Source organism: Sphaeramia orbicularis, chromosome 3 (genome assembly GCF_902148855.1).
Source record: "Sphaeramia orbicularis chromosome 3, fSphaOr1.1, whole genome shotgun sequence".
Taxonomy (NCBI): domain Eukaryota; kingdom Metazoa; phylum Chordata; class Actinopteri; order Kurtiformes; family Apogonidae; genus Sphaeramia; species Sphaeramia orbicularis.
Window position 1 is genome coordinate 11,538,541 of NC_043959.1, and position 24,178 is coordinate 11,562,718.

Below are 24,178 nucleotides of genomic sequence, written 5' to 3' on the forward strand. Positions count from 1 at the left end.
ATTTTGTCCAACCCCTGTATGTTTCTATCTGGTTTAACTGCTGGTTAGCTGGTTTATATATGTTTCTATCTGGTTAACTGCTAGCTAGCTGGTTTATATATGTTTCTATCTGGTAGAACTGCTGGTTAGCTGGTTTATATATATTTCTATCTGGTTTAACTGCTGGTTAGCTGGTTTATATATGTTTCTATCTGATTAACTGCTGGCTAACTGGTTTATATATGTTTCTGTCTGGTTGAACTGCTGGTTAACTGGTTTATATATGTTTCTATGTGGTTTAACTGCTGGTTAACTGGTTTATATATGTTTCTATCTGGTTAACTGCTGGCTAACTGGTTTATATATGTTTCTATCTGGTTGAACTGCTGGTTAGCTGGTTTATATATGTTTCTATCTGGTTTAACTGCTGGTTAGCTGGTTTATATATGTTTCTATCTGGTTAACTGCTGGCTAACTGGTTTATATATGTTTCTGTGTGGTTTAACTGCTGGTTAACTGGTTTATATATGTTTCTATGTGGTTTAACTGCTGGTTAACTGGTTTATATATGTTTCTATGTGGTTTAACTGCTGGTTAACTGGTTTATATATGTTTCTATCTGGTTAAACTGCTGGCTGCTTTGTGCATCTCCTCTCATGCTTTGCACATCTTCGCATTCTTTTCATGTAAGTGACGTTGTGTATGGATCACCCCCCCCCAACCTGCTAGAGGGAATTTATACATCGTACTGTACATGTGTTTGTGTCTCTGCTCAGTCAATGAGCCGCCCTAACCCAACCCCCAAATAAAGTGTCCAGGGTAACCCACTGATCTGTGCCTCACTAATTTCTTTGAATAGGATGGTGAGGAAGATAAAATATATCAAATAACTAAAACTAATACTAAAACTAAACTAAATTAAACTAAAACTAAGCATTCAGAAAAAACGATAACTAATAAAAACTATCAAACCTGCTCTAAAAACTAATTAAAACTAACAGAATTAGAGAAAAAAAAAGTCAAAACTAAATAAAACTAAACTATAATTAAAAATCCAAAACTATCACAACCTTGGGTCTGTCTAGATGTGTCCAAGTCTGTTCAGGTCTGTCCAGGTGTGCCCAGGTCTGTCCAGGTCTGTCCAGGTCTGTCCAGGTCTGTCCAGGTCTGTGCAGGTCTGTCCAGGTCTGTCCAGGTCTGTCCTGGTCTGTCCAGGTCTGTGCAGGTCTGTCCTGGTCTGTCCAGGTCTGTCCAGGTCTGTTCAGGTCTGTCCAGGTGTGTCCAGGTTTGTCCAGGTCTCAGGTGCTCTATTTTCCAGTGTATTTGTGTGCATGCTAATCAGCTGCTGTGCTCTGGTCCCTGAAGGCCTCAGTGTGAGGCTCATAGCTCCATCTCTAACCCTCATCAGTGGGTCCGTCTCTAACCCTCATCAGTGGGTCCGCCTCTGGCAGGAAGTCCAGCTGTGGGTTCCTCTCATTGGCTCAGTGACGCACACTCCACATTCACACATGTCCCACTGTGGACGCCGCTCTGACAGAAACACCTAAACACACCTGTGGACATGTCCACTCCAACACACACCACCTAAACACACCTGTGGATATGTCCACTCCAACACACACCACCTAAACACACCTTCACCTGCACTGACTGTTATTCAGTTACATCTGTTTATTCTTATCAGACCTGTTTATCAGGTCCTCCACAAAAATGCAGGCAAAAATACATAGGCAGGTTTTTATGGGATAAAATATGCAGGTTTTTATGGGATGAAATATGCAGGTTTTTATGTGATTTTGTGTGATGAAATATCTAGGTTTTTATGTGATGAAATATGCAGGTTTTATGGGTTTTTATGTGATGAAATATGCAGGTTTTTATGGATTTTTATGTAATGAAATATGCAGGTTTTTATGTGATTTTATGTCAGTGTTGTCAAACTCATGTTAGTTCAGTTCCACATACAGCGTAATATGAAATAAAGTGGGCCAGACCAGTAAAATAATGTAAATAATAGGATAAGAACTTAGAAATAATGTCAACTCCAAAGTTTTCTCTATGTTTTTGAGTGAAAAAAAGTAAAATTCCATAATTAAAATGTTTACATCTACGAACTGTACTAACACGAACAAATATGAACATTTGTGAAATGTAAAAATTACACTGAAGACATTAACAATCAAGGATGTTCAATCTAAAGTGGGTCAGACCAGTAACATACTATCATAATAAGCTATAAATAATGAAAAAAAGCTATTGTTTTCTTTTTGTTTTAGTGCCAAAAAAGTAAATTTACACGAAAATGTTGACATTTACAGACTGGCTTTTCACAAAAAATATGAACAGTGTGAAATGTCTTAAGAGAAGTATGTAGTATTTTAACAATATTCTGCCTGTTATCAAATGTTTGATGTATTTGTAGATCCACTGTGATCTTTGTGCATCACAATAAGCATCCATGTGAAACACAACTGTGGAACCAATGTTTAATGGCAGAGAAATGATGGAAACAAAGCTTCAGTTCAGGAGAACTGTGGTCGAATGAGTTTTTTTTGGATCACTTTGAGTCAATTAATCATTTCCGCTTTAATAATTATTATGATATGACGTTGCATTAGAACCATCATAGCCTCTGGTCTGTAAGGATGGATTTACTTTAAATGAAGATAATTCACCTAATGTTGCTTAATGTATTGAACCTGAGAAGGGACGTTGTAACCATGGAAACCAGGGGAGGGAAGGGTCTTAAGACTGAACATCCATGCACGTTTTCCCAGAAGCATGAGTGCAGTAGGGCAGGCATCCTAGCATTCCCAGCATTCCCAGCATCCTGGTCCCGACCGTGGGCTGGAGGAAACTGTTTATGCTTTCTATCTGTCACTGCTGACGTCAGCAAGACGAACAATATCATCCAACTTCCTGTTTTTCACTTGAGTGGAAGCCCTTCTAGTGGGTATGTGTGTCTGAGACGGCGGGAGTGGGAGGAGCAGGAGGAGGAGCAGGAGGAGGAGCAGGAGGAGGAGCAGGTCTACAGGGCCGGATACAGCCAGGGCAGGATGTAGGGTCAGAGGCAGCTGAGTTCTGGAAACACATGAAGAGGAGGAGACTGAACACTGACACCCAAACACTGCCGCCTGAACAGGGACTGAAGGGGAGAACGGGAGGGTTTGGACCGGACTGAAGGGGTGAACGGGAGGGTTTGGACCGGACTGAAGGGGAGAATAGGAGGGTTTGGACCGGACTGAAGGGGTGAACGGGAGGGTTTGGACCAGACTGAAGGGGTGAACGGGAGGGTTTGGAACGGACTGAAGGGGAGAACGGGAGGGTTTGGACCGGGAACAGAACGGGAGGGTTTGGACCGGACTGAAGGGGAGAACAAGAGGGTTTGGACCGGACTAAAGGGGAGAACAGGAGGGTTTGGACCAGACTGAAGGGGAGAACAAGAGGGTTTGGACCAGACTGAAGGGGAGAACAGGAGGGTTTGGACCAGACTGAAGGGGAGAACGGGAGGGTTTGGACCAGACTGAAGGGGTGAACGGGAGGCTTTGGACCAGACTGAAGGGGTGAACGGGAGGGTCTGGACCAGGAACGGAACGGGAGGGTTTATCTATCTTTTGGTGCTATTTAGAAGCCAATACGACAAATGGTGTCATACGAGTTAGTTTTAGAAATTTTAATTTGAAAGGTACATTGCAAACTTCCTGTTGGAGTTAGGTCAGGGGCATCAGTGTATCATCCATCCTACAACCTACTGTTGGTTTGATGTCTCTATGACATTCCTACTGGCCATCAGGGCCGTTATGGTTTTTTTTCACATAGGTGGCACTAGAGAGCACATTTTGGCACCTATGGGGTTAATTTTTACATTTTATAAAATTTTTCACCAGACCTGACGTGTGCCAAATTTGGTGAGTTTTTGAGCATGTTTAGGGGGTAAAATCCAGTTGAAAGTGGCAGAGTAAGAATAATATAAAAACAAACAAAAAAGAATAGGGCCTTACCTTCCAGGCTCGGTCCCTTAACAAAATAACATAACAGATTCTCTAAGACATGAAAATGATGAGAAAGATGCAAGAAGTAAAGCACAAATGAAGAGTGAAATGAAGTAAAAGATCTAAAGCATTACAAAATGAAAATACAAGGGAATGACTTGTCTTTGTCTGTCTGTCTGTCTGTCTTTCTGTCTTTGTCAGTCTGTCTTTGTCTATCTGTCTGTCTGTCTGTCTGTTTGTCTTTGTCTATCTGTCTGTCTGTCTTCTCTCAGTATAATTCAACCAGAGGACAGAGGTTGACTGAACCAGAGTGTTTGATACAGTATAAACACAGTTACCACACTTCCATAGACTTCCGCTGTAAATAATGGCAGACTAAATAGGGACCTCTGTCCTAGTTCTGGAGGCGGGGCCAATAGTTCCTCTATTCAGTGTAACACCGTCTGAACCCATTCATTTGTATTTGTGCTGATCTACCACCTCCAGCTCTAAGGTGATTAGATACGGTCATCTTTCCACTGGTCCAGTGTATTTCCTGTATCAGTGACATTTCTGTTGTAAATTCTTTTTTTTTCTGGTCTGTGTTAGCATTTGGATCCATTTCTATCTGATCCAACTGTTCTTTGGATTTTCAGCTGTAGTCCTACAGTTCCATAGTTGAACTGGTCCAGCTGTTCACATGGAACCACTAGAACTACAATGATGGAGGTTCACATGGAACCACTAGAACTACAATGATGGAGGTTGGAAGGGAAGGAACTGTTAGTCCAAATGTGGTTCTGTGGGTTGGATTGGAGTTGTTCTTTTGAACCTGGTGGTGTTGGCTTCAGTTTGTCAGCTGAGGTCATGTGATCATTAGGAGGACAGTTACTGTAGAGCTGAGGTCATGTGATCATCAGGAGGACAGTTAGTATAGAGCTGAGGTCATGCGATCATCAGGAGGACAGTTACTGTAGAGCTGAGGTCATGTGATCATCAGGAGGACAGTTACTGTAGAGCTGAGGTCATGTGATCATTAGGAGGACAGTGACAGTTATTATTCATGAGTTAAAGGAGGACAAACTTCTGTCACTGCGTTTGGAAGATCCCATTCATCCGAGAAGAATTCTGTTGAGTTTGATAATGTTGAGTTTTGAATGAGTTTATGGTCCGTGCTAATGCTAACACGGTAAATTAGCCTGTATCCTATCCTGTGTATGTCTTATTGTGTGTGTGCTAACGCTAACATGCTAAGTTAGCCTATCTGCTATCCTGTGGTTAATGGCTTATTGTGTGTGTGCTAATGCTAACATGCTAAGTTAGCCTGTATGCTATCCTGTGGTTAATGCGTTATTGTGTGTGTGCTAATGCTAACATGCTAAGTTAGCCTGTATGCTATCCTGTGCTTAATGCCTTATTGTGTGTTATCAGAGCAGAGCTTAACCCTAACCCCTGACCCTTACCCCTAACCCTACCCCCTAACCCTAACCCCTTGCCTTTAACCCTTAACCCTAACCCCTGACCCTTACCCCTTACCCTTAACCCTACCCCCTGACCTTTAACCCTTAACCCCTACCCACCATCTGTGATTGTTCCATGGCTGCCTCCCTGCCTGTTGTGGCCCCTCCCTCCCTGCCTGTTGTGGTCCCTCCCTCCCTGCCTGTTCTTCCTGTTGTGACCCCTCCCTCCCTGCCTGTCTATTGTGGTCCCTCCCTCCCTGCCTGTTCTTCCTGTTGTGACCCCTCCCTCCCTGTCAGTTGTGGCCCCTCCCTCCCTGCCTGTTCTGCCTGTTGTGACCCCTCCCTCCCTGCCTGTCTGTTGTGGCCCCTCTCTCCCTGCCTGCTCTGCCTGTTGTGGCCCCTCCCTCTGTCCCTGCTTCCTTGCCTGTTGTAGCCCCTCCCTCGCTGTCTGCCTGTTCTGCCTGTTGTGACCCCTCCCTCCCTACCTGTTGTGGCCCCTCCCTCCCTGCCTGTTCTGCCTGTTGTGACCCCTCCCTCCCTGCCTGTCTGTTGTGGCCCCTCCCTCCCTGCCTGTCTGTTGTGGCCCCTCCCTCCCTGCCTGTTCTGCCTATTGTGGCCCCTCTCTCTGTCCCTGCTTCCTTGCCTGTTGTAGCCCCTCCCTCGCTGCCTGCCTGTTCTGCCTGTTGTAGCCCCTCCCTCGCTGCCTGCCTGTTCTGCCTGTTGTGACCCCTCCTTCCCTGCCTGTCTGTTGTGGCCCCTCCCTCCCTCCCTGCCTGTTTTGACCCTTCCCTCCCTGCCTGTTGTGGCCCCTCCCTGCCTCCCTCCCTGCCTCCCTCCCAGCCATTTGTGGCCCCTCCCTGCCTCCCTGCCTGTTGTGGCCCCTCCCCCCCCCCCCTCCCACCCATAACCATGACCCCATCATGTGACGTGGTCCTGGGCTCTGTGGAGGATCAGCTGATCTCAGACCCTGTCGGTGTAAACTCCTCACACAAACGGCCCAGTGTCAGTGTGACGTCAGCGTGGCTCTGACCCCGGGGGGGGGTGGCTAATCGGCTTCTTCTTCTTCGGACCCCTCCTCTGTTGTTCCACAGGCTTAGTATTGAACTGAACTGATTTACCGCGGCCCTCCCTCCACGCTCTCACATTCCAAACTGTATTCCTCCTCACATGTGTAGACTGTTTACGGAGAAGGCAGAATTCTACAGGGACGGCGGTCCACCAGGGGCTGTGGTTGCTATGGTTACTAACCCCTGAGCTGGGTTCCATTGAGCAGGAGGAAAGCTCAATGATTAGCAGACAACATTAGCATTAGCAGGGAACATCTGGAAGTGTGTGTGTTTGGTCATGGATGGTTCCTGACTCCGACTGTTTTTGTGTTTTTTTTATCTTTCAGACCACGTTAACAGAGGTGCAATTTGGACCAATGAAGTTATTTAAAGACCCACTTCAGGTAAAGTCCAACACGTGTGTGAATGGAGCTCATGAAACAAACTGAGACAAATATGATCCGTTCAATGATTCATTTCATTTAGATCAGGGGTGTCAAACTCATTTCAGTTCAGTTCCACATTCAGCCCAGTTTGATCTGCAGTGGACCGGAACCAGTAAAATAATAACAGTGAAAAAAAGTAAAATTATATTATGATCAGGTTTACATCTACAAAGTTTCCTTAAAAATCTGAATAACATGAACAACTTGAACTGTCTTAAGAAAAACAATTGTAATTTTAACAATATTCTGCCTCAGTTTATAATTTACACATGTCCATTACAATCACACAAAACATTTAGTAACAGGCAGAATATTGGTCAAATTGCATTTACTTTCCTTAAGACATTTCTGTTTGTTCATATTTGTTCAGGTTATTCATGTTTTTTGTAAAAGTATACACTAAAAAAAGCAGTACAAAAACATATTATTCTGGCAGCAGGGGTGCCAAAAAAATACAGTAAAATAATGGAAAATAACTCTCTCATAAAAATATGGTAATTTTCCATAATTAAAATACAGTTTTTTGCCCTGAATTTACATGAGATTTTGCATTTTTTAAAAACTTTTAATGTTTGATAAAGAATATTAGCATGTATTAAAACAATCAAATTACCTATAAATAAATAAATAAATAAATAAATTTTCAATGAGACTAAGTTGTACAATCCACTGATAAAGACTGTATTTGGACAGTTTATCAGTGCTTATACATGTTATACATTCACAAAAATACATTTATTCAACATTTTTGTTGTGAAACCTCCCGTAATTACACAAGATATTTGTCAATTAACAAACAAGTCTTGTTAAACTTACAGAACAAATACTTCTTTTACGGTTAATTGTCAGTAATTTTATCTCGTTTTATTTATTTATTTATTTTTACAGTGTTAAACTTTAAATTAACAGTTTAATCTCATGAATAGAAAATAAATATTTGTGAAATTACGATACATTTGTAAGTGTATTTTAACTTTATTTTCTGTGAGAAAAGAAAAAATTTCTTTTAAAAAATGGAAATGTTATGGTTATTCACATTTACAGTTTCTTCGTGTTATTTTACATTTGACGTGTAAAATCAGTCTATTTTTGTAATTTCATTGACAAATTCCTGTATTTTAAAAATACTGGAAAAATCTGTAAAATACACGATAAAAATTCTGTTAAATTACAGATTTTTTTTACAGTGTAGTTTAGTAATGCAAACATTTTCATGTAATTTTACTTTTTTACAGCAAAAAAAACAGAGAATTTGGGGTTGTCATTATTTATAGGTTAATATTTTACTGGTTCTGACCCACTTGAAATCTAATTGGACTGTATGTGTCTGTGTGTGAAACCTGAATTAAAATGATTTTGACACCAATGTTCATATCTTCAGTGTAATTTTTGCATTTCACCAATTCATCCCGCGGGCCGAATTGGACCCTTTGGTGGGCCGGATTTGGCCCCCGAGACACATGTTTGACACCTGTGATTTAGGAGAACGGGTCCAGACCAATGCAGACCAGGTTCTAATATGAAAAAGGAGAAGGAAATGTTTGTGTCATTTCTAAAGTAAATACATATGAAGTCACTGATCAAACACACGTCACATCATCTTCATCCAACAGGACTGCTCTGTCCTTCCATCTGCTGAAAAGAAAAGGACAACAACCAATGAGTCGATGACAAGGTTATTATCGTTAACGAAAACTAACAAAATGACCAAAACGAGAATTGTAAAAACATTTTCATTAACTGAAATAAATAAAAAATTATATTTTAATTATATATATAAAAAAAAAAGATAACTAACTGAAACTGTATTGTGTGTTTACAAAACTAACTAAAACGTTTAAAAATTATGGATAAAATTCCCTTTGTTTTTGTCTTTGTCAATGTCGGATTGATACGAAATCGATTTATTTTGCTCAAGCAATTTTAGCTAGCGGCACCATATGACATTTGACGGTCCGTCACTTGTGGTTTCCAGTCGTCTTCTGGTCCCCACTCTACCTGGAAACATGGAGACGAAAGTTGGGAGAAAGCAGCAGAGTCCTGTCTGGGATTTATTTGAATACGACGGAGAAGAAGAGAAAAGATACGACAAAACTAAAATTAATACTAAAACTTAACTGAAACCAAGCATTTAGAAAAAATGAAAACTAATGAAAACAAGCAAACCTGCTCTAAAAACGAATTAAAACGAACAGAATTAGAGAAAAAAAATCCAAACTAAATAAAACTAAACTATAATGGAAAATCCCAAACTATTAGAACCTTGGTATATGAAGGTTCTGTACGTTCCACTAAAGCAGGGGTTCCCAAAGAGGGGTATGGGCCCCACTACCCCCAGGGGTACCAGGAATGTTTTTGGAAAACTCCGTTATAAAAGTCATCATGTACCAAATATAAAACAAATAAATAAATAGAATTAATGCTAAAATATAAAACACATTAAATACAGTCATATAATAGTTTTTTTTTGTCAATCATTTAGTTGAAGCTTTGGAAACATTTGAAGAACATTTATATTTGATATGATTACCCCAGGGTACTGTTTGTGGTTCGGTTTGTTTGTTTGTTAGTTTGATTGTTTACACTTTAGCAGCAAAAGTATTGGTTGAATTCAGACCTAATTGGGCTTATAGATTACCACTGACCCAGAGTAGATGTGATTACATTTGGGGAAAGTAGGTCAAAGTTCACATTTTTTATGATTTTTTCTAATTTCTTTTTTTCCTCTCCCATTTACTTTTAATGGGTGAAATTTCAGATGTTTTTAAAAACATTAATTTTGTTTGAATTTACTTTAAACTTGGCACAAATATATAGAGGCAATGAGTACTTGAGTAATTCGAGTACCAAAAATCCTCAAATCATTTTTTATCATTACGGTTATGGTTGTGTTATGGCTATGTGATGGTTATAGTTGTAGTTATGGTTTTGGTTATGGTTATGTTATGGTTATGTCATGGTTATGGTTTTGGTTGTGTTATGGTTATGTTATGGTTATGGTTTTGGTTGTGTTATGGTTATGTTATGGTTATGTTATAGTTATGTTATGGTTACAGTTTTGGTTATGGGTTTAGTTATGGTTATGGGTTTAGTTATGGTTATGTTATGGTTATGTTATGGTTTCGGTTATGTTATGGTTATGTTCGGATTATGGTTATGTTATGGTTATCTTATGGTTATGGTTGTGTTATGGTTTTGTTATGGTTATGTTATGGTTGTGTTATGACTATGGTTGTGTTATGGTTATGTTATGGTTATCTTATGGTTCTGTTATGGTTCTGTTATGGTTCTGTTATGGTTATTGTTATGGTTGTGTTATGGTTATGTTATGATTATGTTATGGTTTTGGTTGTGTTATGGTTATGTTATGGTTTTGGTAAGGTTATGGTTATGGTTATGGGTTTTGTTATGGTTATGTTATGATTATGGTTTTGATTATGGTTTTGGTTATCGTCATGCTATGGTTATGGTTTTGGTTATGTTATGGTTATATTATGGTTATGGTAATGTTATGGTTATGTTATGGTTATCTTATGCTTATGTTATGGTTATGGTTGTGTTATGGTTATATTATGGTTATTGTTATGGCTGTGTTATGGTTATGTTATGGTTATAGTTTTGGTTATGCTTAAGGTTGTGTTATGGTTGTGTTATGATTATGGTTATGGTTGTGTTATGGTTATGATTTTGGTTATGCTTAAGGTTGTGTTATGGTTCTATTATGATTATGGTAATGGTTGTGTTATGGTTATGTTATGGTTTTGGTTGTGTTATTGTTATGTTATGTTATGGTTATATTTATGTTATGGTTCTGTTATCGTTTTGGTTTTGGTTATGGTTATGTTATGGTTCTGTTTTGGTTATGTTATGGTTATGGTTTTGGTTATGATTATGTTATAGTTATGGTTTTGATTATGGTTTTGGTTATGGTTACATTTTGGTTTTGGTTATGGCTAGACCTTAGACCCCTGACCCTGACCCTATCCTTAGACCCTAACCCTATCCTTAGACCTTAACCCTATCCTTAGAACTTGACCCTATCCTTAGACTCTAGCCCTATCCTTATCCTTAGACCCTAACCCTACCCTTAGACCCTAACCCTACCCTTAGACCTTAACCCTATCCTTAGACCCTAACCCTATCCTTAGACCCTAGCCCTATCCTTATCCTTAGACCCTAACCCTGTCCTTAGACCCTAACCCTATCCTTAGACCCTAACCCTATCCTTATCCTTAGACCCTAACCCTGTCCTTAGACCCTAACCCTATCCTTAGACCCTAACCCTATCCTTAGACCCTAGCCCTATCCTTATCCTTAGACCCTAACCCTGTCCTTAAACCCTAACCCTATCCTTAGACCCCAACCCTATCCTTATCCTTAGACCCTAACCCTGTCCTTAGACCCTAACCCTATCCTTAGACCCTAACCTTATCCTTAGACCCTAGCCCTATCCTTATCCTTAGACCCTAGCCCTATCCTTATCCTTAGACCCTAACCCTATCCTTAGACCCTAACCTTATCCTTAGACCTTATCCCTATCCTTAGACCCTAACCCTATCCTTAGACCCTAACCCTATCCTTAGACCCTAACCTTATCCTTAGACCTTATCCCTATCCTTAGACCCTAACCCTATCCTTATCCTTAGACCCTAACCCTATCCTTAAACCCTAATCCTGACCCTTACCATGAGGCCACAGAGTGACTGTGTATATCATTTTTTACTTTAATGCTATGTATAAAGAAAGAAGTACCTCTATTAGGTTCAGCACTGGACAGCTCTACGGTTACCTGTGCCTTATGAACAGGTTCAGCACTGGACAGCACTATGGTTACCTGTGCCTTATAAACAGGCTCAGCACTGGACAGCTCTACGGTTACCTGTGCCTTATGAACAGGTTCAGCACTGGACAGCGCTATGGTTACCTGTGCCTTATAAACAGGCTCAGCACTGGACAGCTCTACGGTTACCAGTGCCTTATGAACAGGTTCAGCACTGGACAGCTCTACAGTTACCTGTGGCTTATAAACAGGTTGGATTCTGTTGGTTCTGTTGGATTCTATTAGTTCTGTTGGATTCTGTTGGATTCTGTTGGTTCTGTTGGATTCTTTTGGTTCTGTTGCTTCTGTTGGATTCTGTTGGTTCTGTTGGATTCTTTTGGTTCTGTTGCTTCTGTTGGATTCTGTTGGTTCTGTTGATTCTGTTGGTTCTGTTGGATTCTGTTGGTTCTGTTGGTTTTGTTGGGTTCGGTTGCTTCTGTTGGATTCTGTTGGTTCTGTTGGATTCTGTTGGTTCTGTTGGATTCTGTTGGTTCTGTTAGTTCTGTTGGATTTTGTTGGTTCTGTTGGATTCTGTTGGTTCTGTTGGATTCTGTTGGTTCTGTTGGGTTCTGTTGGATTTTGTTGGTTCTGTTGGATTCTGTTGGTTCTGTTGGATTGTTTTGGTTCTGTTGCTTCTGTTTGATTCTGTTGGATTCTGTTGGTTTTGTTGGTTCTGTTGGATTCTTTTGGTTCTATTTGATTCTTTTGGTTCTGTTGCTTCTGTTGGTTTTGTTGGATTGTTTTGGTTCTGTTGGTTCTGTTGATTCTGTTGGATTCTGTTGGTTATGTTGGATTCTGTTGGTTCTGTTGGATTTTGTTGGTTCTGTTGGTTTTGTTGGGTTCGGTTGCTTCTGTTGGATTCTGTTGGTTATGTTGGATTCTGTTGGTTCTGTTGGATTCTGTTGGTTCTGTTGGTTCTATTAGTTCTGTTGGATTTTGTTGGTTCTGTTGGATTCTGTTGGTTCTGTTGGTTCTGTTAGTTCTGTTGGATTTTGTTGGTTCTGTTGGATTCTGTTGGTTCTGTTGGGTTCTGTTGGTTCTGTTGGATTTTGTTGGTTCTGTTGGATTCTGTTGGTTCTGTTGGATTGTTTTGCTTCTGTTGGATTCTGTTGGTTCTGTTGGATTCTGTTGGTTCTGTTGCTTCTGTTGGATTCGGTTGGTTCTGTTGGATTCTGTTGGTTTGTTGGTTCTGTTGGATTCTGTTGGTTATGTTGGATTGTTTTGGTTCTGTTGCTTCTGTTGGATTCTGTTAGTTCTGTTGCTTCTGTTGGATTCTGTTAGTTCTGTTGATTCTGTTGGATTCTTTTGGTTCTGTTGCTTCTGTTGGATTCTGTTGATTCTGTTGGTTCTGTTGGATTCTGTTAGTTCTGTAACTGGCTTGACAGTGGTTTATTCCAGCTCTATATGTGAAGTGTCATGAAAGACCACTCCTGGTCTAGACCAAGGTCATTATCGTTAACGAAAACTAACGAAATGACCAAAACTAGAATTGTAAAAACATTTTTGTTAACTGAAATAAATAAAAACTATAATTAAAAGAAAAAAACAATAACTAACTGAAACTGTATTGTGTGTTTACAAAGCTAACTAAAATGGAATAAAAATTACGGATAAAATTCCCTTCATTTTCGTCTTTGTCAATGTCGGATTGATACGAAATCGATTTATTTTGCTCTAGCAATTTTATCTGCTGTCACCATACGACATTTGACGGTCCGTCACTTGTGGTTTCCAGTCGTCTTCTGGTTCCCACTCTACCTGGAAACATGGAGACTAGTTGGGAGAAAGCAGCAGTGTCCTGTCTGGGATTTATTTGAATACGGCGGAGAAGAAGAGAAAAGATATAAAAAAAAAAAAAAACAACCTAAAACTAAACTAAAATAAAACTAATCATTTAGAAAAAAAATGAAAACTAATAAAAACTATCAAACCTGCTCTAAAAGTAAATTAAAACTAACTGAATTAGAGAAAAAAAGTCCAAACTAAATAAAACTAAACTAGAATGAAAAATCCAAAACTATTAGAACCTTGACGTGGACCTGAAGAAAAAAAAGAAAAAAAAAAGGGGGGGGGGGAGAGAAAGGAAAAAAAAGAAATAAAAGAAAAATGAAAGGAAAAAAAGAAAAGAAAAAAGGGAAAAAAAAAGAAAATAACGAAAACTAATAAAAACTAGCAAACCTGCTCTAAAAACGAATTAAAACAAACTGAATTAGAGAAAAAAAAAGTCAAAACCAAATAAAACTAAACTAGAATGAAAAATCCAAAACTATTAGAACCTTGACCTGGACCACGAGAAAAAAGAAACAAAAAAAGAAACAAAAAGGAAAAAAAAAAAAGGAAAAAAGGAAAAATTTGAAAAAGAAAAAAAGGAAAAAATAGGAAAAAAAGGAAAATAATGAAAACTAATAAAAATAGGACCAATGGCCCTGTAGCTTACCGGCCAAATTAAAAGCTTTGGGAAATGTGTCCAGATGCCATTTATTATCACCCAGTTCTGTGTATTTATTATATTACAGAAATAGCCCATGTTTTGGTCATATTCCAATCAGATCTGTAAAAAATTCAAATTCCAGCTTGATATCATTGATACTTACTGATTTATTGTATCAATCCACTTCCTATCTGTTATAATGGGAAAATTTGTCAAAGTTGCACCAAATCCAGAATCAGATCCGGATCGAAATAATTTCAATACCTTGTGTTGACATCATCATACAGAAGCTGTATACCAAGTTTGAAGTCAATCAGAACTGTAGTTTGGGAGAAGAAGACGATTGAAAATTTTTCCCCATAAGAGCCCATGTTAAATTTTCTGTAAGTTCCTGGATCCAGAAGAAGATCCTGATCAGCATGTGGTCATTATGTTTTGGTCATCTCCCCATCAGGACTGGACTGTAGAAATTTACACTTGATATCATTTCTATTTACTGAGTTATTGCATTGATCCATTTCCTTTCTCTTATAATGGGGAAATTTTTCAAAGTCGCACCAAATCCAGAATCAGATCCGGATCCAAATAATTTCACTAACTTTTGTTGATATCATCATAAAGAAGCTGTATACCAAGTTTGAAGTCAATCAGAATTGTAGTTTCGGAGAAGAAGACGATTGAATTTTTTGTAACGGATGACAGACGATGCCGACGGACGCTGCATGATGACAATAGCTTACGGCCTGTCGGCCGGTAAGCTAAAAACTAGCAAACGCGTTCTAAAAGCGAATTAAAACGAACTGAATAAGAGAAAAAAAAGTCAAAACTAAATAAAATTAAACTAGAATGAAAAATCCAAAACTATTAGAACCTGGACCTGGACCTAGGGGAAAAAAAAAGGAAAAAAAGGAAAAAAAAGGAAAGAAAGAAAAAAAAAGAAAATAACGAAACGACGGAGAAGAAGAGAAAAGATATAAAAAAAAAACGAAAACTAAACTAAAACTAAGCATTTAGAAAAAAATGAAAACTAATAAACACTATCAAACCTGCTCTAAAAACAAATTAAAACGAATTGAATTAGAGAAAAAAAAGTCAAAACTAAATAAAACTAAACTAGAATGAAAAATCCAAAACTATTAGAACCTTGATCTAGACCCCCTCCTGGACCAGCCCCCCCCCTTCCTGGTCTAGACTGGTGCCATGTGCTCAGGTGTGTGTTCTTTGTGGGCTTTTGCAGGTACTTTTAGTTTTTGCCAAAGAGGACAGTCAGAGTAATGGCTTCTGCTGGGCGTGTGAGAAGGCCAACTTCAGATGCAGCGTGGCCCGAACGCCTGAATCCGCCCTGGAATGCTTCATGGACAAGCAGCACGATCTCGTCATCATCGACCACAGACATTCCAGACACTTTGATGCTGAAGCACTCTGTCGGTAAGAGGAGCCGCTGCTTCATCTACTCACAGTTGAATTTGGTGTAAATTCAGCCTGATTTAAATCGAATGGTTCAGAACATTTCAATGTGCACCAGATCATTTAGTGATGGGGAGTCAACTCTAGTTCTCATTTGTCCAGGTCATTGTTCTTCATGGTAGTTTTCCAAGTTCAACTGCAAACATCAGTCCAGTTGAACATCAGAAACTACCAGCAACAACTCTGGAATTAATTAGCTGCTTGATTGGTCTATTGATCACTACATATCCTTCCCTCGTTAGTTAATGTTAACCCTGAAAGACCCAAACGTCCACCTTTAACCCTGAAAGACCCAAACGTCCACCTTTAACCCTGAAAAACCCAACATCCACCTTTAACCCTTAAAGACCCAAACGTCCACCTTTAACCCTGAAAGACCCAACATCCACCTTTAACCCTTAAAGACCCAAACGTCCACCTTTAACCCTGAAAGACCCAACATCCACCTTTAACCCTTAAAGACCCAAACGTCCACCTTTAACCCTGAAAGACCCAAACGTCCACCTTTAACCCTTAAAGACCCAAACGTCCAATCAAATGGTGCATCTCTGACTCAGAATCCTGTTCATGATCTATATCAGGGCTGTCAAACTCGTTTTAGTTCACTTCCACATTCAGCTAAATTTGATCTGAAGTGGACCGAACAAGGAAAAAAATAACAGAATAATATAGAAATAATGACAACTCCAAACTTTTTTCTATGTTGTAGAGCGAAAAAAGTACAATTACATTATGAAGATGTTTATATCTACAAACTGTCCTTTCAAACAGTGTGAATAACATGACCAAACTGAAAAAATAAGTATAATTTTAACAATATTCTGCTTCAGTTTATCATTTACACATCTTCATTATATATAACTTACAGATCACAGTGGCTCTACAAACACACAAAACCTTTAATAACAGGTGGAATATTATTAAAATTGCCTTACTTCTCTGAAGACATTTCAGGTTACTCACATTTTTGCTAAATTATGTTTTGTTTTAGTGTAAATACATGAAAATATTTACATCTACAAAGAGAAACATTTGAAGTTGTCATTATTTCTATGTTATTATGATAGTATTTTACTGGTTCTGACCCACTGGAGATTGAATTGGTCTGAATGTGGAACCTGAACTAAAAGGACTGTTAATATGTAAAAAAAAAACCCTGTAAAATATTTACATGTATTAAAACAATCAAATTACACACACACACACACACACACACACACATATATATATATATGTATGTATATATATATATATATATATATATACATGAGACTAAGACTATGTACAATCCACTGATAAAAACTGTATTTGGACAGTTAATCAGTGCTTATACATGTTATACATTCACAAAAAATACATTTATTCAACATTTTTGTTGTGAAACCTCCCGTAATTACACAAGATATTTGTCAATTAACAAACAAGTCTTGTTAAACTTACAGAACAAATACTTCTTTAACGGTTAATTGACATATTTTGTCTGGTTTTAATTTTTTTTTTACAGTATTAAACTTTAAATTAAAAGTTTAATTTCATGAATAGAAAAGAAATATTTGTGAAATTACGATACATTTGCAAATGTATTTTAACTGTATTTTTCTGTGAAAAAAGAAAAAAATTATTTAAAAAAATGGAAATTTTATGGTTATTCACAGTTATAGTTTTTTCATGTTATTTTACATTTGGTGTGTAAAATCACAGTCTATTTTTGTCATTTCATTGATATTTACCCATATCTTAAAAATACAGGAAAAATCTGTAAAATAAACAGTGAAAATTCTGTTAAATTACAATTTTTTTTTTTACAGTGTAGTGTAATTTTTGCATTTCACAAATTCATCACCAAGGGCCGGACTGGACCCTTTGGCTGGTTTTGGCTCCTGGGCCGCACGTTTGACACCTGTGATCTATATGTTTTTCTCTTATCTTGTCTCAGCCTAATTCTGGTTAAATCCATCTATTTTAAAATACAGTGAATGGTCCGTTAACTCTAGAGCACAAGTGTCAAACATGTGGCCCGGGGGCCAATACCGGCCCGCTGAAGGGTTCGATCCGGCCTCCACCCATGTCTGCACAGCTCTTCCATATAGCTCCGCCCATGTCTGTGATGCAGTGGGCTCTTCTTCTTCCTCATTGGCTAACAGGCGCCCTCTGTTTCCCTCCAGGTCAATGAGAGCGCTCACCTCTGCAGAAAACACTGTGATGGTCGCCGTGGTCAAAAGGTAGGTCCGCCTCCCTCACCTGTCCATCAGCTGGCCCCTCCTTCTGTGTTTTCCCATCAGATAAATGACTGTCACATGGACCTGAGGAGGTTTTGCTCACATGATCATCACGTGTGTGTGTGTGTGTGTTCAACCATTCAGTTCAATCCAACTGAAACTCATCTGTTTCATTTGAGTTTAGTCTGACTCAGTCATCTGGATTTATTTGTTTTTCCTTATTTATTCTGTTTTTGTCTGAATTATATTTGTTGTTTTGATCTCTATTTATTTACTTATTACCCCACCACCACCACCACCACCACCACCACAAAAAAATAAAAAAAAAGGGGGAGTCAATATAGCATTAGATCCTGTTGGGATCAAATAAAAATGTGTTGAGTATTTGTGCAGATTTCTCGTGTAACTCAGTTCTTCAAGGAAATAATCATTTAAAAGAAAAGAAACAAAACCACTAAAAATTGCCTTTTTAACAGTATCCTGATATATCGTGATATATCGTATGGTGATCCTAGTATTGTGATTTGTATCGTATCACCAGATTCTTGCCGATACATAGCCCTAGTGAGGAGGCGGGGCTTGTTGTGCCTGGAACCACTAGTTTGAACTCGTGTTTCTAGATTATTCTTCTCCCACCATCCTTCTTCCTTTGAGCTTGTGTTGTGTTCTGTGCCATTCCTCTGCTGTAGCCCAAGTTCTTCTCTAATGTTCTCACGTTCTTCTTGCCTGTGTCTGTAAACCACTTTGGCTCCAAATTCAGATTCAGATTTATTGATTGTCATTCAATAAAAACATCCCAGATGCTGTTAAAGAAAGAAATAGCAAAATGCACAGAATGCAATGAATCCTAAAAACACCAACTAAAAACAACCCATATATATGATAAAATATTAAAAACTGCACTAAAATAAATAAAGAAATAGTAAAGATAAAAAAGAAATATTGCATGATGGAGGGGTCACTATTATACCTATTATTGCAAATGTGTGACATAAATAAACTAACTTGACTTTTCTGTTTTGTTTTTTTTTTCAGGCCAGACAGGGAAGAAGCCTCTGTGATGCCTCTGATCAACGCTGGCTTTAATCGGGTCAGTCCTTCCACTGTGTCCTGCCCAGACTGTAGTCTTTATTCTGATTGGTCCATTCAAAGACCGGAACCCAGACCCTGGTCTCGGAACCCAGACTCTGGTCCCGGAACCCAGACTCTGGTCCCAGAACCCAGACCCTGGTCCTGGAACACAGACCCTGGTCCCTGAACCCAGACTCTGGTCCCGGAACCCAGACCCTGGTCCCGGAACCCAGACTCTGGTCCCGGAACCCAGACTTGTTTTTATTTGTGACTCACAGTTTAGCTCAGATGAACCTTGGACCAAAGGGAGTAGTGTCTCTGTTGTATTTTATTGTGTTTAGAACTATGAGAAACTGGATGTCTTCCAAGGTGGTGAAAAGCAGCTCTGTATTTTTTCCCGTAACTCCAGTCGAAGGAAACCTGCAGACTTCCACAGTGTCTGTGGCAGATGTTCTCCACCAGGGCTCTCAAACTCATGTTCTTTCAGGTTCCACATTCAGCCTGATTTGATCTGCAGTGGGCCGAACCAGTAAAATAATAACAGAATAACTTATAAATAATGACAACTGCAAATTTTTGTCTTGGCTTTAGTGCAAAAAACCCCCATTAAATTATGAAAATACTTACTTTTACAAACTATCCTAACAAAAAAGATGTGAATAAGCTGAAAAAACTGAAATTTCTTTAGATAAATCAGTGCAATTCTAACAATATTCTGCCTCCACTTATCATTTCTACATGTGCATTATGGATCAGCTCTACAAAGACACTAAACACTGAGGAACAAGCAGAAAATAGTTCAAATTGGACTGAATTTTCTTCAGACATTTCAGGTTCATATTTGCTCAGGTTATTCACATTTTATTGTTACAGGATAGTTTGTAAATGTAAATATTTTCATAATTTAATGTTATTTTTTGCACTAAAACAGACAAAAAATTTGAAGTTTATCAGCATAATGTAATATTTTTTTTCACTTCAAACCCAGAAGAAAATCCGGAGTCATTCTTTTTTGTCGGTTATTCTGCTGTTATTACTTGACTGTAGATCATATTGGCCTGTATGTGGAACCGGAACTAAAATGAGTTCCACAGCCTTGACTGTGGAATTCAAATTCATCACAGGAGCCGGATTGGTACCATTGGCGGGATGCATTTGGCCCCTGGGCGGCATGTTTGAGACCCCTGGTCTATACAGTGGAGTCTGTAGTTGACACATTCTTCTCCAGACGTGGATGGTTCCAGAGCAGAACCAGAGTGTCGGTGCTGGTTCTATGTGTGACACTGTTTTCATTGTTTGTCCTCAGAGGTTTGTGGAGAACTCCAACATGATGGCCTGTTATAATGAGCTGCTGCAGCTGGAACATGGAGAGGTCCGTGCACAGGTCAAACTAAGGTCAGTCCCCCTCAGTCACATGTTCTATGACAGCCACACACATGACAACAGCCACAGTCCCATCAGCTGGGTACACCTGCTACTTTTTTCAATTTTTTAATTTATTTAATATTTTTATATATATATATATATATATATATATATATATATATATATATATATATATATTCATATTTTATGTATTTATTTATTTATTTATTTTTAATTATTATTATTATTATTATTATTATTATTATTATTATTATTATTATTATTATTATTTTTATTTTTTTTTATTTATTTATTTTTTTTTTTTTAGGGTCAACCTGCTACTGCCTTTAAGTTCAGTTGCATCTTTATATCTGTTTTCTTTTCCCATTTATTTATAATGGGTCAAATACAGTAGGTTTGACCCTCGAACACACTGACCCAAGTGGACTGTCATCCAGACCACTGGGGGCAGTAGTGGACCTGATATGTCAGACCACTGGGGGCAGTAGTGGACCTGATAAATCAGACCACTAGGGGCAGTAGTGGACCTGATAATTTCATTTAATCTCATTTCACGTTTATTTCAAACCTGCTACCACATTTAAACACTTAAGAGACGACAACTGGACAATACATGGTTTGAAAAGGGGATGGAAGAAGCACTGCTTTTAAAATTCCAACCCCTCACACCACACAACCCATCACAACATTTCACTACACCAATACAAAACAACACAGAACATTATAGAACAAAACAGAACACCACATAGCATTACCGAACAAAACAGAACATTGCAGAACAATACGGAACAAAACAGAACAATACAGAACAATACAAGACATTAGGGAACAATACAGAACATTACAATGACACATCCTCACAAGACAGGAACATAAACAGGCCCAGACCCACTCTGACCCCATACCCACTTCCCCTAATGGCACCCACACTGTTTAGAGCATCAATGTCATGTATCTCCTCCAAGTACTTCTTCATTATTTGTTTTTTAAACATTATTTTAAACTGAAAAATATTTGCACGCTCTTTTAATTCATCTGCTAAACCATTCCATAGCACTACTCCCCTTACTGAGATGCACACTGATTTTAAAGTAGTTCTTACCTTTGGTTGGCACAGTTTATTAATACCTCTGAGACTGAATTTATGTTGAGAATCTCTGTCTTTAAATCATTTTTGAATATTACCTGGAAGACATTTTGTTAATGCCCTAAACATGAATTGCGCTGTTTTGTCAGACCACTGGGGGCAGTAGTGTACCTGATCAGTCAGACCACTGGGGGCAGTAGTGAGTCTGATAAGTCAGACCACTGGGGGCAGTAGTGGACTTGATAAGTCAGACCACTGGGGGCAGTAGTGGACCTGATAAGTCAGACCACTGGGGGCAGTAGTGGACCTGATAAGTCAGGCTGAGGGTTTTGAAGTGCGTACAGGTTTTGTTATTTGTTTCTTGTTGTGTCTTATAGTGGTTTTCTGTGGTAAATAATGTTTTTTTTTTGGTGGTAAATAGTGTTTTTGTTTTTTTGTTTTTTGTTTTTTTTGTGGTAAATGACCTTTTGAATGGTTGGGTTCAAAGCAGCCTGGTGTTTTCAGACCAGTCTAATCCTGTTGGTTTGCTGAGTGACAGATGAAGACAGACATTTGACTTTTGGTTTTAAATAATTTGTAAATGTAAAAGAGAAGAAGACCAAACCACCTGTAAGGAATGAGTTTGTACTTTTATTTAAGTTAACTACTCAAATATTCAGACTCATCCAGGATGAGGGCTGTGTATCGGCAAGAATCTGGTGATACGATACAAATCACAATACTAGGATCATGATACCATTTATCATGATATATCATGATATTGTTAAAAAGGCAATTTTTTGTTTGTTTCTGTTTTTAAATGATTATTTCCTGGAAGAATTGAATTACAGCAGAAATCTGCACAAATACTAAACACATTTTTATTTGATCCCAACAGGATCTAATGTTATATCACAAAATGTTCCTGTGTTCAAACTGAAATTCTGTTTTACAGACATTACAGTTTAAGATCCTGTTCAAATGTTCATATTCTATTACCGTACTTTCCGGGCCATAAGGCACACCGGAATATAAACTGCACCTGACTATATGCTGCGGCTGACTTTAAGTCACACCTGACTGTAAGCCACAGGTGTCCATGTTGTGACATGAGATATTTACACAGAAAGATGGTAAACAGAAAGATTATTTAAATATTTATTTCCATACCTTCACTGCTTTTTTCCAAACAGTGCCTGTAACACAGCAGTAAAACGGCAGTAACACAGCTGGTTCAAAAACCCAGAAAAGTCATTGATCTCTATCTTCAACTTGCTTCTGCTCATTGAAACCACTGCAGTCGTCTTCTTCAGTGTCGGAGTTGAACAGCCTCAAAGGCTCCGTCACACACCTTCTACGTCTCTCCTCCGTTGTTGCTCAATGGCACTTCCGTGCTGAAGCTCTGTTTCCTTCTTAGACAGACGCATCGATTGCTTTTAACATAAAAGCAGCAAAATATGCATTTCTTCATGTGTTTTCCATGACGAGGGTTTGTGCATGACACTCAAAATGATTGTTGAAAGTTAAGCTTAAAACTTCTGCTCTTCATCACCTCTTCTACCTGTCTGTCTCACTTTTGCGCTTCCTGCTAGAGCGCCCCCTGGAGCCCGGTAGCCTGTAAAAATCTATACTCGAGCTGCATCGCTGTATAAGCCGCAGGGTTCCAAACGAGAAAAAAGTAGCGGCTTATAGTCCGGAAAGTACGGTAGTTCAGAACTAACATCAGAACAGTATTTTAGTTCAATCCCAACAAAGGAACTAACATTATTTAATAAAACAGTGTGAAATAAGAATAAATAAAATATTAAAAATAGAAAAACAAAAAACAAAAATGAACCTCCACAATATCTGTATTTAAATAAATACCTAAAAATATCGATACAGTACTTTTTTAATATCGATACAGTATTGTGAAATGAAATATCGCGATATATTGCAGAACCGATATTTTCTAACAGCCCTAATCCAGGAGCAGGTGACATTTGATTGAACATGAACACCATAAACGGTCCAGACCGGTTTGAGCCTGAACCCCATAAACGGTCCAGACCAGTTTGAACTGTCCCAGTAGCCCCCCTGGTTTGATCAGTCAGATCTAGTAGATAACAGGTTCATTCACAGCTCAGACTGAAGGTGTCATCATGTGTTTGTTGCAGATGTTGGTATGTGAACATCTTCATTTGTGCTTGTGTTCCAGGGCTGGAAACGCTATTTTCATGGCCTTAGATCAGAGCCAGGAGGCCATCGAGATCACATCTGAAGACCAGGTCATCCAGGTGGGTTAGACCAGGACCAGGACCAGGGACTGGGGTGTGTGTGTGTGCATGTGTGTATGTGTGTGCGTGTGTGTGTGTGCATGTGTGTGTCTTTTGATCCCGTCTCCATGGTGACTAAACCTTCATCCCACTGGGTTGGACTTTGTTTTAGGGATGCACCGATACCAATATCAGTACTGGGTACAGGGTCCGATACTCAGCGTGTGTACTTGTACTCATTAAAGTACTCTTTTTTTTTTTTTTACATAATTGAAAATGTTTAGATATACAAGATATATACATTTTAGACAAACATCAAGATGTCAAAAAGAAAAAGCATTTGAACAAATAAATTTAAGAAAAAAATGCATAGATTTAAAGACACAAAGCAGAATAGACAAATAATAGTATATTAAAAAAAACAAAAAACAAAACACATATCTAACAAAATAAATAAATGCATCACAGAGTTCAGTCTATTTTAAAGAATTCTTTATAAATTACCAGGGTGTTAGTGCTTTTTTTGTTAAAGATAAATTCTAATGATTTAATATATTTTTCA

The 24,178-nt window shown here is 38.6% G+C and overlaps 1 protein-coding gene across 2 annotated transcripts in view; it reads left to right on the plus strand.

The window, feature by feature from the left end:
• pde8a (phosphodiesterase 8A) overlaps positions 1-24,178 on the plus strand; it is a 66,611-nt gene that overhangs the window by 21,365 nt on the left and 21,068 nt on the right. The window contains exons 1-7 of one of the 2 annotated variants that reach the window (XM_030130901.1): positions 4,460-4,464; positions 6,804-6,860; positions 15,390-15,580; positions 17,785-17,841; positions 18,874-18,928; positions 20,216-20,304; positions 23,559-23,637. In XM_030130901.1, coding sequence (XP_029986761.1) covers positions 6,834-6,860; positions 15,390-15,580; positions 17,785-17,841; positions 18,874-18,928; positions 20,216-20,304; positions 23,559-23,637 — 498 coding nt within the window. In that variant the 5' untranslated portion in view covers positions 4,460-4,464; positions 6,804-6,833. Of the gene's footprint in view, positions 1-4,459; positions 4,465-6,803; positions 6,861-15,389; positions 15,581-17,784; positions 17,842-18,873; positions 18,929-20,215; positions 20,305-23,558; positions 23,638-24,178 lie in introns of those variants that run through there. The other variant, XM_030130900.1, reaches the window with a different exon arrangement.